Raw genomic sequence first — 15,365 nt, 5'->3', positions numbered from 1 at the left:
ACATAGAGGAAACGGACAGATTCTTAGAAAACTTCAACTTCCCAAGACTGAACCAAGAAGAAATAGATATTATGAAGAAGCCAGTTAAAAATGCTGAAATCGAAACTGTGATCAAATGTCCCCCAAAAAACTAAATCCCAGGGCAAGATGGTTTGATATGAAAATTTTGTCAAACATTCAGAGAGAGCTAATAACTCGTTTTCTGAAACTCTTCCAAAAAATTGCAGAGGAAGGAACATTTCCAAACTCATTCTATGAGGCCACAATCACCCTGATACCAAAACCAGACAAAGACAACACAAAAAAAGAAAATTACAGACCAGTATTACTGATGAACGTAGATGCAAAAATCCTCAACAAAATTCTAGCAAACAGAATTCAACAACACATTAAAAAGCTGATGCACCATGATCAAGTCAGGTTTATTCCAGGGATGCAAGGATTCTTCAATGTACACAAATGAATCAATGTGATATACTGTATTAACAAGTTGAAAGATAAAAAACCATATGATCATCCAACAGATGCATAATAAGCCTTAAATAATATTCAGCATCCATTTATGATTAAAAACACTTCAAAAAATGGGCATAGAAGGAACCTACCTCAACATAGTAAAGGCCATATATGATAAGCCCACAACAAACATTATTCTCAGTGGTGAAAAACTAAAAGCATTCCCTCTAAGATCAGGAACAAGACAAGAATGTCCACTCTCACCACTGTTAATCAACATAGTTTTCAAACTCCTTGCTATGAGAATCAGAGAAGAAAAATAAAAAGAATCCAGATTGGAAAAGAAGAAGTAAAACTCTCACTGTTTGCAGATGACATGATGCTATACATAGAAAATCCAAAAGAAACTATCAGAATATTACTAGAGCTAATCAGTGAATTCACCAAAGTCACAAGATACATGGTCAATACACAGAAATCACTACATTCCTGTATACTAACAATAAAGAATCCAAAAGAGAAATTAAGGAATCAATTCCATTCACCATTGCAACCAAAAGAATAAAATATCTGGGAATAAACCTACCTATATGCAGAGTACATCATGAGAAATGCTGGGCTGGAAGAAGCACAGGCTGGAATCAAGATTGCCAGGAGAAATATCAATAACCTCAGATATGCAGATGACACCACCCTTAGGGCAGAAAGTGAAGAGGAACTCAAAAGCCTCTTGATGAAAGTGAAAGAGGAGAGTGAAAAAGTTGGCTTAAAGCTCAACATTCAGAAAACGAAGATCATGGCATCTGGTCCCATCACTTCATGGGAAATAGATGGGGAAACAGTGGAAACAGTGTCAGATTTTATTTTGGGGGGCTCCAAAATCACTGCAGATGGTGATTGTAGCCATGAAATTAAAAGACGCTTACTCCTTGGAAGAAAAGTTATGACCAACCTAGATAGCAGATTGAAAAGCAGAGACATTACTTTGCCAACAAAGGTCCGTCTAGTCAAGGCTATGATTTTTCCAGTGGTCATGTATGGATGTGAGAGTTGAACTGTGAAGAAAGCTGAGTGCCAAAGAATTGATGGTTTTGAACTGTGGTGTTGGAAAAGACTCTCAAGTGCCTTGGACTGCAAGGAGATCCAACCAGTCCATTCTAAAGGAGATCAGTCCTGGGTGTTCTTTGGAAGGAATGATGCTAAAGCTGAAACTCCAATACTTTGGCCACCTCATGTGAAGAGTTGACTCATTGGAAAAGACTCTGATGCTGGGAAGGATTGGGGGCAGGAGTAGAAGGGGACGACAGAGGATGAGATGGCTGGATGGCATCACCGACTGGATGGGCATGAGTTTGAGTGAACTCCGGGAGATGGTGATGGACAGGGAGGCCTGGCTTGCTGCAATTCATGGGGTTGCAAAGAGTCAGACATGACTGAGCGACTGAACTGAACTGAACTGAAGGAAACATAGAACTGTATATGGAAAATTATAAGACACAGATGAAATAAATCAAAGACAACATAAACAGATGGAGAGATAGTCCATGTTCCTAGGTAGGAAGAATCAATACTGTGAAAATGACAATACTACTAAATACAATCTACAGATTCAGTGTGATCCCTATCAGATTACTAATGGCATTTTTCACAGAACTAGAACCAAAAATTTCACAATTCATATGGAAACACAAGACCCTAAATAGCCAAAGCAGTCTTAAGAAAGAAGAATGGAGCTGGAGAAATCAACTTTCCTGACTTCAGATTGTACTAAAAAGCTACAGTCATAAAGACAGTTTGGCACAAAACAGAAATATAGACCAATGGAACAAGATAGAGAGCCCAGAGATAAATCCACCCACCTATGGGTAACTTATTTTTTAAAAAGGAGGCAAGAATATACAGTGGAGCAAAGATAGCCTCTTCAGTAAGTGATGCTGGGAAAATTGGACAGCTACTCATAAGAGAATGAAATTAGAACACTTCCTAATGCCATACACAAAGATAAGCTCAAAATGGATCAAAGACCTAAATGTAAGACCAGAAGTTTAGCTATAAAACTCTTAGAAGAAAACATAGGCAGAACACTCGATGCCATAAATCAAAGGAAGATCTTCTATAACCCACCTCCTAGATTAATGGAAATAAAAATAAACAAGTGGGACTAAATTAAACTTAAAAACTTTTGCACAGCAAATGAAACTACAAACAAGGTGAAAAGACAACTCTCAGAATGGGAGAATGTAATAGCAAAGGAAACAACTGACAAAGGATTAATTCCCAAAATATATAAGCAGCTCATACAACTCAATATCAGAAAAACAAACGACCCAATCAAAAAGTGGGAAAAAGACCTAAATAGACATTTCTCCAAAGAAGACATACAGATGGCTAACACATGAAAGGATACTCAACATTGCTCATTATTAGAGAAATGCAAATCAAAGCTACAATGAGATACCACATCACACCAGTCAAAATGGCCATCATCAAAAAAGTCTACAAACAATAAATGCTGGAGAGGGCATGAAGAAAGGGAACCCTCTTGCATTGCTGGTAGGAATGTAAATTGATACAGCCACTATGAAAGACAGTATGGAGATTCTTTAAAAAACTAGGAATAAAATCACCATATGACCCAGCAATCCCACTTCTAGACATATACCCTGAGGAAACCAAAATTGAAAAAGACACATGTACCCCAGTGTGCACTGCAGCACTATTTACAATAGGTAGAACATGGAAGCAACCTAGATGTCCATTGACAAATGAATCAAGAAGCTATGGTACATATATACAGTGGAGTACTGCTGCTGCTACTGCTGCTAAGTCGATTCAGTCGTGTCTGACTCTATGTGACCCCATAGATGGCAGCCCACAAGGCTCCCCCGTCCCTGGGATTCTCCAGGCAAGAACACTGGAGTGGGTTGCCATTTCCTTCTCCAATGCATGAAAGTGAAAAGTGAAAGGGAATTCGCTCAGTCACGTCTGACTCTTAGCGACCCCATGACCTGCAGCCCACCAGGCTCCTCTGTCCATGGAATTTTCCAGGCAAGAGTACTGGAGTGGGGTGCCATTGCCTTCTCAGTGGAGTACTACTCAGCTGTAAAAAGGAACACATTTGAGTCAGTTCTAATGAGGTGGCTGAATCTAGAGCCTCTTATACACAGCGATGTTAAGTCAGAAAGATAAATATAAATATCATATACTTACACATATATATGGAATCTAGAAAGATGGCACTGATGAATTAATTTTAAGGGCAGCAATGGAGAAACAGACATAGAGAACAGACCTATGTGGGGTGGAGAGGAGGAAGAGGGTGAGATGTATGGAGAGAGTAACATGGAAACTTACAATACCATACGTAAAATAGATAGCCATTGGGAATTTGCTACATGACTCGGAACTCAAACAAGGGCTCTGTGACAATTTAGAAGGGTAGGATGGGGAGGGGGAAAGGAGGGAGGTTACGGAGGGAGGGGACATGGGTGTACCTATGGTTGATTATTGTTGATGTTTGACAAAACAAAATTCTGTAAAGCAATTATCCTTCAGTTAAAAAATAAAAAAGATTATATAATCAGTCAAAAAAAATCTGCCAGTTTGTTCAAATATCACTAAGGTACCCTTAAATAAATATATATTAAAACTAAAGCATTTATTCAAATAGCCAGTTTTATGCACTTAGCAAATTCCATGCCTCTCTGTGTGCATTATAACCCCTTAAAACCAAAAAGGTCCCCTTATTTAAATGGTGGTTCCTTCCTCTCCCCACCCCACCCCCCGGAAATGAAGGGATCTTGGGCAAGCGAAGTGAGAAGTTCTATGAGTGCTGCAAAGAACCCTACCCAGACGTGACCTTCACAGTCACCATCCGCCGCAGGACTCTCTACTATGGCCTCAACCTGCTCATCCCCTGTGTGCTCATCTCTGCCCTAGCCCTCCTCGTTTTCTTACTCCCTGCAGACTCTGGAGAGAAAATCTCCCTGGGTGAGTACTGGGTCTAAGCTGGAATGGGAGGGGCCTGCTTTGAGGGTGGCAGTCAGGGCCCCAGTGCAGAGATATCCAGGGTCTGCTCAGTACATCCCAGCCCAGGGTGACTACCTGATACCACAGCCCCCTGTGCGGGGTGGCCGGGCCCTCCTGAGATTCCACAAGCTCCTCTGATCCTGCGGAAAGGATGGGGATGCCAAGGGAAGGACCATTTCTTCCCTGAGGGGCCTGTGTCTTCTCCCCTCCTGACACCCCTCCCCTCCCCTTGGTGGCAGGCAGCTGGGTGATGTTGTGGACAGAACACCATTAAGTTTAATATAGTATCAGCTTGCACTTCTATATTGTCACACACAATGTAATTCCTTACCATCCTCCAATAGGAAGATAAGAAAACTATGATTTAGATTGGTGAAATGAGTTCCTCAACATCTCAAAGAGTTATTAAAGATTGTGTTTGATACACATAGAAATCATTCTCAAACCCATAACTTCTGACTGCAAGTGTCTGACTACTGTAGTCGACTTTCTGACTGCAAAGCTCAACCAAAAAGTGAAATTATGTTTTATTTGGTGGACTTTCTAAGGACTTCAGGCTCGGGATGTAGCATCCCAGATAGCTCCGAGGGACTGCTCCAAAGAGGTAAGGAAGAAACTAGGATATATATAGGAGTTTTTGCCACAGAGTAGTCAAAACATCAAAAGATTACTATTTAAAAATCAGACTTCTCAAGTTAATAAATTTAGTGCTTTCCTATGCTTGGGAAGATGCAGAGTCTGGGTTCACTGAAATCATTCCTGTGATGTATACCTCAGCTTTCCGAGGCCAGTATCCTGTGTTTTCTCATCCTAAGAGCCCTCAGGGTGCACCATCTGGGAGTCTGCAATGTGATGGCTTGATGGCCGCAACATCTATTGTTTATTGATATAGCAGGTGATATTTTTATTCATAGGGCTCAGCTTGGGCACATAAATGACTTATCCAAGGTCGCACAGCTAGTAAGTAGCAAAGCCAAGACCAGAAGCCATGTCTTCCAGCTGTATCTCTTGTTTTTCCTGCTGCTGGGAAGTTACCTCTAGATACTAATGTATTCATAATAAAAGAAATATGTGTGCTGAAGTCAATGATTTATTTTGAGGTGTTCTAAGCTCTGGCTTCTAAGTTTGTCTCCCCAGGGATTTCTCTGGAATTCTGGTAAATAACTCAAACAGTCCTCAGAAAAATGCCCATTCCTGTGAATATAGAAAACCAGGCATTCCCTTTGGTGTTGGGAATGTTACGGCTACCACCCTCATATCTCCTTTGAATCTCAGGTTGCCTGGAGTTCAGGCCTTATGTTCTTTTCTGTCTCAGGGATCAGTGTGTGTCTCTGTTTCAGGGATCACAGTTTTACTCTCCCTCACCGTCTTCATGCTGCTGGTAGCTGAGATCATGCCTGCGACCTCTGACTCAGTGCCCTTAATAGGTAAGCAAGCAGCTCCTCTAAAGACCTGGGCTTAGACAGTGCCTGGGATTTCCCAGCACAGGCAGAGAGCAGAAACGTGTCCTCCAGGACCCCAGAGAGCTGCACAACTGCCCCTTTCTGCTGTGAGGGGATGACTTGCTTTAATTACTCAGAGTTGACTCATGGCCTCTGCTTACCTGGGCACACAGAAGGGGACAGGGAATCCAGCTTTGTGGTTTGGCCTTAAGATGCAGAAATGCCCCCTTTCCTCCCACAATGCACCTCTCCACACACTTGTTATGGAGCCAGGGATTTTTACCATCAGAGATTCATTATTTTAGCTTGAGTCACTGTTTTTCCACAAATTCATTGTCACACTTTAACTCTTAGCTGTTGTTTCCTGAGATAACTTGACATCTCTGTAGAAAGTTAAAGCTTGTGAGCGAAGGTGAACAGGACAAATATATTTTGGCCCAGTCTTGAGCTACACCCCACAGGCCTGCCAGCCCTGTACCTGCCCAGACTTTAGACAGAAGAAAGAGCCCAGAGACACCGATGGTTTGATAGATGGGAGATCTTACACATCTGAAGCAAAAGGGTCATGGAGTGACACCCCACCGGTTACCTAAGAGAACTGACATCAGATTGGCCCATTGGTTACCAGGGAAACCAGCTAAGGGGCACAGCCCTCTTAGCCCCTTGGGCTGAGTACCTTCAAGGTGTAGAGGTCTTCCCTTTGTTAAATTATGAATCAGGAGCCATTCTAATCTAAAGATTTAAACAATCACTAGCTGGCTGTAGGGGAAAAGTCTGTAGATATTTATTGATTAGCTCTGTGATTAGGGAGACAGTCAGTCATGTGAGTGTGATGTAGGTTAAGCATGGACTGGTCCAGCAAAGGGGATGTAGAGAGAGCAAACAAACCACACACAAAGGCAGGTGTAAGGATGATCTTCTGCCCAGGGAGAGATCACAGACCCAGGAGGCAGCATCACCTGTTGCTATGCGCTCCCTGGACTGGACTGAACTGGAATAAACAGGAACATGCAGAGCAGGGGTGCTCAGTGGCCCAGAGAGGACCCAATACCCTGGCTACTGCAGTCAGGGTTCAGTTCCTGGTCAGGGAGCCACACCCCCAAGCCAGTTGTGAGGACAGGAAGCAAACATTGTGCCAGTAGATACTAGGTTTGATGAGAGTCCCTACTCCCACTTGACGGTGGAGGTCAGAAAGAGGAAAGCAGTTTATACAGTGGCAGTCCTGTGTGGTTAACCAGAGGTAAGTAGGAATAGGTGTCCTTATGTGATACCCTCAGGCTTCACTTCACAAATTCAGAAGCCAAGGCCCTTCTTCTTGGAGCTTCCTGGATGTATAATATTTGACCAGAGAGCCTATAGGTATAAAGAGCCTCTGTGGGTGTCATGTTTTTCTCAGAACCATCATGAAAACAAGGATACTTCAACCTGACATTCTGACCCCATCCTTTCACTTTTAGTAGAGACTTGCAGCAGAAACTACCCTTAACCAGGCAGTCAGGAGGCCCCGATGTCTGATGAACCCACAGGCCCGGCAGGTGCCTAGCCCATGTCTAGAAGAATGGAATGGCCTTGGAAGGCTTTCTAGAAGGAGGACGGCTGTTGGCCTTCGACCTCTGTTGTCAAGAGTTCAGCTGTGGGATCCAGTCCCCCTGGATCTCTGTAGGTCACTGTATGAGTCTGCTAAAGGCTGCCACAATAATAGTCCACAGACTGGGTGGCTTACACAGGAGAAATTTATTTGTTCCTGGTTTTGGAGGCTGTGAGTCCAAGATCAAAGGGCCAGCGGGGTTGGTCTCCCTCCTTGTCTTGTAGACAGGTACCCTCTGCTGTTCCCCGACATGGTCTTTCCTCTGTGTCTTCTCATCTCTGTGCCCCTTTGAGTTCCCAAATTTCCCCTTTTTATAAGGACACCAGCCAGTTTGGACCAGGTGCCACATTAACAATCTCACTTTAATTAGTCTCCTCTTTGAAGGCCCTCTCTTCAAACACAGTCACATTCTAAGGTACTTGTTGTTTAGAACTTCAACGGACAAATTTTAGGGGTACACAGTATGCAGCCCATAACAGTCATGGTTTGGTCCCCCTTCCCTCCCCTTCCCAGAGATCCCTGATGCTGACGTCAAGTCTCAGATGTCGTTCTCCAGTAGCTCCTTGTATGTTCCTCTTGGTCTCCATCGGAAAGCAATGAGTTCCTGTCTGCCTGGAGGGTAGGAGGTGTTTTTAACCAAGTGTATGGCCACATACTTAGCCTTGTACAAGGATGTCTGTTTAAGAGCTCAGCCTTTTGGTGGGTAGCCACAATGAAGGTTTATCTATTTATTTATATTTATGTTAGCATAATTTATTATTTTTAATACTCTTTGCACTTGAATCCATGCTTCTAATCCCTTTTTTATTTTTTGAAGTATAATTGATATACAGTATCTTGTTGGTTTCAGGCATACAGCATAGTGGTTCAGTTTTATATATATATATATATATATATATATATATATTCTTTTATATATATATTTTCAGATTATTTTCCCTTATAGGTTATTACAAAATGTTGAGTAGAGTTCCCTGTGCTATACGGTAGGTCCTTATTGGTTATCTATTTTATATATAGTAGTGTATGTGTTAATCCCAAAATTGCTCCTCCACACTGAAGGTTTAATAATCATAGTTGACAGTTAAAGAATGTCCACTTGTGCCAACTTTTTCCTATACCCTTGGTCCATAAAATTGTTACTCTCTGCACCAACCCTGCAGAGAAGGCATTTCTGTCCCTGTTATACAGTAGAGAATCTGAGGCTCAGAGAGGCTGAGTGACCATTTAGGCTCACAGATGATAGCTAGTGTACCAGGAGGGAGCTCCATGCTGCTTCTCACCTGGGCCAAGGTAGAGAAATGCATCCTTACCCATCAAAGCTGAAGCTGATGTTCTCAGCCTGAAAGGATGCTGCAGCTGACCTCTTCCTCAGGCTGGCCAGCTGGCACTCCTCACCCCTATGGCTCTCAGTTGATGGAGCCAGAGCCTACTGTAAGTAGAGTCATTTTCCAGGCCTGAAAAGACAGCTGGGTGGGACCCGATCTGCCCTTGCTAGACCTCTGCAGCCTGCCCATGGCCTGCAGTCATAACTGTCGTGACCACCTCCTCTGTGTCCCAGTGGTTTCAGTTCTGACAATGATGCTTCCTTATTAGACAACCTTATGACCATCCTGTGAGGTGCACTTACCTTTCACCAAAGGACGAAGCAGTCAGGGTTCCTCAAAGTTCAGTTAGCTGGTGAGGCTGCTCACCAGGACTGGAGGAGGCAGGTCTGTATGCTGTGGGCTGGCCTCTGTGGGCTGTGGGCTGCAGGCCTAGAAGAGGTCACACTCTGCTCTTGAGCCTCACTCCCCAGCCCCTGGTCAGGATGCCACTGTCTGGGTTCCCCGCACCGTGCTGTGGTAACACCCCTGCATCTGCACTCTCTGCAGCCCAGTACTTCGCCAGCACCATGATCATCGTGGGCCTCTCTGTGGTCGTCACGGTGATCGTGCTACAGTACCACCACCACGACCCTGATGGTGGCAAGATGCCCAAGTGGGTGAGTTCCTCCCCAGCAATTCCACCAGAAGAGGGGTCAGGGTGCTTTCCCCAGAAGGGGCTCCAAGGATGACATCTATTTTTAAAAATCCCCCAAAAAACTTGGATTCCAAAACAAAAAGCTGCAGTTCCTCACATGTCTGCATCTCTCTGCATCCAGGGGAGTAGGGTGAGTGCTGTCAGGGTCCCACAGGGCTGTCCTTACAATCTGACATCCCAGAAATGGGCTTAGGCCACCACTCTGCACCTTTCACTGAACAGTGTTTCTAAACCTCCTTTCTGCACATAGTGTTAGAAGCAACACAGAAGATGACCATACAGCTACTGGTTGGAGCTTCAAAACAGAATGAGGAGTGAAGAGAGTAAGAAACAGTGAGCAGTATACACATATACGTTCAGTTGTCGACAAAATAATCAATAAACGATAGGAATAGAAAGGAATTTTATCAAACTGAGGGCTAGCCTGGAAACCAGCTTCCCAGATGACTCTGAGAAACTGCTCTGGAGAAGCAGGGTTTTCAGCACAGTTTTATATCTTGTAAGAACAAAGAACATTAAACAAGTTGGGGTTACATTTCTTCTTCAAGGTAGAAAAAAAAAAAAAAAAAGATCAGCTTGTACACATTGATTCAGCATGGCCTTGGTGCCTGAGAAGGGAGTCTTATTATCAGAGGGTTAGCAGGAAGAGAGGCATTTAATCTTTTATTTTTATCATGGACATACTTTACTTTGGGTCAGTATGCCTTTTCCTTTAATAATTAAAGCAGATGTACAATGTATGTTTGATAGGTCATAGGCTATTTTGAAAAGTGAAATCACTCAGTCGTGTCCAACTCTTTGCAACCCCATGGACTGTAGCCTATCAGGCTCCTCCGTACATGGGATTTTCCAGGCAAGAATACTGGAGTGGGTTGCCATTTCCTTCTCCAGGAGATCTTCCCAACCCAGGGATTGAAACCGGGTCTCCCGCCTTGTAGGCAGACGCTTTACTGTCTGAGCCACCAGGGAAGTCCAATATTTCTTTGAGCCCCTTTTTGGGGGGCTTGGGGGGGCAAGAATACTGGAGTGGGTTGCCATTCCCTTCTCCAGGAGATCTTCCCAACCCAGGGATTGAACCCAGGTCTGCCGCACTGTAGGCAGATGCTTTGCCATCTGAGCCACCAGGGAATTCAAGTTAACTTATGCATAAGCCAGAATGACTTCCCTCTATCTCAATATATGAAACTTTCTTTTATCACAATACACATAGGAAAGTCATTTAACCAAATGTCTATAAAGTAAAGGTAAGTGGTTTACAGTGGTGACGGGGGATGTGATAAAAGGGAATGGATAGAAAATAAACATTTGTCATCGTAGCCCAGGTCAGGCCCCGTGTTCCCCACATTTCCCAGCACTGATGCCTCATGATGTGTGCTGATGCTTCCCAAGCCATGGCTGTGCTCCATGTAAGTCCAGCGTCCAAAACACTATACCCACTCTTGCTTCAGTTTAGTTCAGTTCAGTTGCTCAGTCATGTCCGACTCTTGCGACCCCATGAATTGCAGCATGCCAGGCCTCCCTGTCCATCACCAACTCCCGGAGTTCACTCAAACTTACGTCCATCGAGTCTGTGATGCCATCCAGCCATCTCATCCTCTGTCGTCCCCTTCTACTCCTGCCCCCAATCCCTCCCAGCATCAGAGTCTTTTCCAGTCTTTTCCTCTTTGCATGAGGTGGCCAAAGTATTGGAGTTTCAGCTTTAGCATCATTACTTCCGAAGAACACCCAGGACTGATCTCCTTTAGAATGGACTGGTTGGATCTTCTTGCAGTCCAAGGGACTCTCAAGAGTCTTCTCCAACACCACAGTTCAAAACCATCAATTCTTTGGCACTCAGCTTTCTTCACAGTCCAACTCTCACATCCATACATGACCACTGGAAAAACCATAGCCTTGACTAGACAGACCTTTGTTGGCAAAGTAATGTCTCTGCTTTTCAATCTGCTATCTAGGTTGGTCATAACTTTCCTTCCAAGAAGTAAGCGTCTTTTAATTTCATGGCTGCAGTCACCATCTGCAGTGATTTTGGAGCCCCCCAAAATAAAAGTCTGACACTGTTTCCCCCTCTATTTGCCATGTTGGCAAACCTTGGTTGAGGGCTGAGCAGGGCCTGGACTTCTCTCACCTCATGTGATAATGTGACCAAAACCCCCACCCAGAGCAAAGCTGTCCCGCAACCCCTCACCCCACTTGTTTCTGGGGCCCCACAAACCTTGCAGTCTTCCTGTCCAGAGGGCAAGGCTTAGGGACCACTGGGAGCTAAAGAAGCCCTCTCATGCCTAAACAACCCTGTCTTTGCTGACCCATAATCTTGAGTCCAAGTTCAGAGTCAGTTTAGGACTGAATGCAGCTGCAAGATGTAAAATGCATTTCCTTAATCTCCAGGAGCAGGGAGTTCCTGGACCTTCTAAAAGTATCTATTGCATAATAATTTAGAGTTACACAAAAGTTAAGAAAGACCTTTTTTTTCTTTTCTTTTTTCCTTTTTTTATTTTTATTTTTTTTAAGAAATTGGCTTTACAGAGTGACTGCCCTTGAATTCTTTTCCACAGCAAGTCCTTATACATGGTAACTCTCATGGCATCAGCAATGGGCTCCCCAAAATGGTACAACCTGTCACATAGGTCATATCACCACAGTCTGTGGGCTTGTTTTGAGAAGTTCACTCCCTACCCCTCAAAAAAAAAAAGCTGAGACATATTTGTGTACATTGAAAGACTTTCTTGTCTATCCACCCATCTGTTTGAAATAAGATTTACAAGTATCAGAAGTCAAAATCAAAGAATTATACATATGAAAATTCTGCTCCCATTGCTACCCCTACTTCCACCACCAATTGATAACCATTTCAATTAATTTCTTTCTCCTTCCACTATTTATGCAGATGCCAAAATATAAACACATATTCATATTTTTTCTGTTTTGACTGTTGTACAGAGAAGGAAATTAAGGCAGTAAGATACAAAACCATTTTTAATGACCTGGTAGCACGTTACTGTTCCAGAGAATTCTAAATTAGAGCTGCTGTTGCTATGTCACTTCAGTCGTGTCCGACTCTGTGTGACCCCATAGACGGCAGCCCACCAGGGTCCCCCATCCCTGGGATTCTCCAGGCAAGAACACTGGAGTAGGTTGCCATTTCCTTCTCCAATGCATGAAAGTGAAAAGTGAAAGTGAAGTCGCTCAGTCGTGTCCAACTCTCAGCGACCCCATGGACTGCAGCCTTCCAGGCTCCTCCGTCCATGGGATTTTCCAGGCAGGAGTACTGGAGTGGGGTGCCATCGCCTTCTCCGCTGAATTAGAGCGTATGCTGATTATTCACCTCTCAGCACAAGAACATGTTAAAGCAATGGTGCAAAGCAAATATGAAATTTGTATTTCTCTTTCATTTTATATAACACACTGCATTTTTTTTCTTTCTTTCTATGTGCATAAACAACCTCCAAGGGGCTTTCATTATAATCTGTTGCCATGAAGAAAACACTGCCAGTGCCGTGGCATTATGTGACATTTGCACAGCCAGAAACAAAACCATAACCTAACAGAAGAGGTCACAAGCACAGACTGAGAAGTGCCAAGAGGATAATCTCATCTTCTGAGATGCTTTAGCCTTGAAAGCTAATGATGCAGGCCATAAAATTCAAAATAGATTTAGCTTGAGCTGTGCCCCAGGGGATGCGCAGACCCCCACGTGTGGGGCATAGCAAAGCCCTGGATCTGAGGCTCAGGTCTCCCTGCACCGCTGTGTCTGGGTTTGGGCACATTCACGACCCCATGTGCTTCCTTGAGTTCTGCCTCTGGCTTTCTGGTGCCTTCCCAGTGCGGGTTGGGCTAAAGTCACGGGGGCTTGTGGAGAACCCAAGAGACAGACCTTTGTATGGATGAGTCTGTGGAAGTCAGAACACATTAGGTGACTCAGACTCACTGTATGACCTTGAGCCAGTTTATTCATCTCTCTGAGCCTAAGATTCTTTTTTTTTAAATGTATTTTATTCAAGTAGAGGTGATTTACAGTGTTGTGTTAGTTTCTGGTATAAAGTGATTTATATATTTACATATATATATACACACACACACACAGTGCATATATATGTGTATACATCAGCCATAAATCTAAAGGATTCGGGCTGATTTTGTGCTCCATCAGCAGAGCTAAAATATTTACCATCTGGCCCTTTAAAGAAAGTCTGCCAACCCCAGCTTCAGACTTTTCACAGCACTTCGTCTTGTATCATCTCATTCAGTCTTCACTGCAGCCTAATGGATTAGGTTAGAGGTTCACAGCACCTTTCATGAGTCAGGGTTTTGTGTTTTCCAGAGAGCACTTAGGACAGAAGGAATACCTAATGGTTCTATAAATAAAACAGGTCAAAACAACTTACTAAGTACTTATGCCCTGACAACTTTGCACCTGTCGGCACAGCAAACCTCACACCTTAGGAGCATGCTATGCTGCTTGTCTGTTCCACGATGACTTTCTTGGCACTTGCCTTTTATCAGGACAAGTTCCAAAATCTGCTGTGCAAGGATAGGATATCATGCAAGGAATGCAGTGATCTGATGTAACAGTCTGGACTGCTTCAGGCTAGGGATGCACACAATGTCTCAAGTGTCACAGGGTTGCCGCTTAAAATTTAACATCTCCAGGGGTGCCTTTATGAGTTTGCTGCTGCACACTGGGGTACCCCACACAGAGCTGAAGATGACGGTCCCTAGTTCCAGATGTAAAATGCTCTGTTCCCTGGCTCAGGGCTCCCTTTAGAAGACAACTCTTTTCACCCACACAGGCTATCTTCCCTGAGATGGCACTGTGCCCATAGCTTCTTCCCAGGGTGATTTTCTGCATTGCTTTATCATCACCTCACAGTTGATCAAACCATCATACCTCATTGGCACTGCTTGCCTGTGTAAACTCGCCTGGGAAGGTGTGGCGACCTGTCACCCCCAGGGTCCACCCCCACGAAGTCTAGCGGGTGTTACAGTTGTATCCCCCTTGCTGTCGGGGTCAGCTGTGGGCCCTGCCCAGCACCTCTAAGACTGTGCTGTCTCCACAGACCAGAGTCATCCTCCTGAACTGGTGCGCCTGGTTCCTTCGCATGAAGAGGCCGGGGGAGGACAAGGTGCGGCCGGCCTGCCAGCACAAGCAGCGCCGCTGCAGCCTGGCCAGCGTGGAGATGAGCGCAGTGGCGGGGCCGCCGGCCACCAATGGCAACCTGCTGTATATCGGCTTCCGCGGCCTGGACAGCATGCACTGCGCGCCCACCCCTGACTCAGGGGTCGTGTGCGGCCGCGTGGCCTGCTCCCCCACCCATGACGAGCACCTGCTACACGGCGGCCAGCCCTCTGAGGGGGACCCGGACCTGGCCAAGATCCTGGAGGAGGTGCGCTACATCGCCCACCGCTTCCGCTGCCAGGACGAGAATGAGGCCGTGTGCAGTGAGTGGAAGTTCGCGGCCTGTGTGGTGGACCGCCTGTGTCTCATGGCCTTCTCCGTCTTCACCATCCTCTGCACCATCGGCATCCTGATGTCGGCACCCAACTTCGTTGAAGCTGTGTCCAAAGACTTCGCTTGACCCAGCCCTGGCTCCCAGAGTATAGGACATAACACAGATGCTCGATGATGATGGCTTAAAGAGAACTTGGGATGGCTGATCCCACAGCATCGTTAAACCCCGAAAGATGCACATGTACCCCATCGCTGTCATGTCGGTTTCAGTTTCCTTGTTACTTTCAGTAATGGGATCTCAGCATGTTTCAGTTTAACCCTCTTTAGTGAGCCACTTGATATCCTTGGAGCCATCCTTATGGTCAGCAGGACCCCCGAGAGG

General features: G+C 44.8%; 1 protein-coding gene across 1 annotated transcript in view; it reads left to right on the top strand.

The window, feature by feature from the left end:
- The window catches only part of LOC138095305 (neuronal acetylcholine receptor subunit alpha-7), a 154,478-nt gene extending 139,368 nt beyond the window's left edge, over nucleotides 1-15,110 (top strand). The window contains exons 7-10 of the mRNA XM_068991338.1: nucleotides 4,252-4,446; nucleotides 5,826-5,912; nucleotides 9,390-9,499; nucleotides 14,592-15,110. Coding sequence (XP_068847439.1) covers nucleotides 4,252-4,446; nucleotides 5,826-5,912; nucleotides 9,390-9,499; nucleotides 14,592-15,110 — 911 coding nt within the window. The remainder of the gene's footprint in view (nucleotides 1-4,251; nucleotides 4,447-5,825; nucleotides 5,913-9,389; nucleotides 9,500-14,591) is intronic.
- Nucleotides 15,111-15,365: the final 255 nt, after the last annotated feature.

Source organism: Capricornis sumatraensis, chromosome 19 (assembly GCF_032405125.1).
Source record: "Capricornis sumatraensis isolate serow.1 chromosome 19, serow.2, whole genome shotgun sequence".
NCBI lineage: Eukaryota > Metazoa > Chordata > Mammalia > Artiodactyla > Bovidae > Capricornis > Capricornis sumatraensis.
Note: the sequence above shows the minus strand (reverse complement) of the source record. Positions and strands in the feature narration are given on the sequence as shown.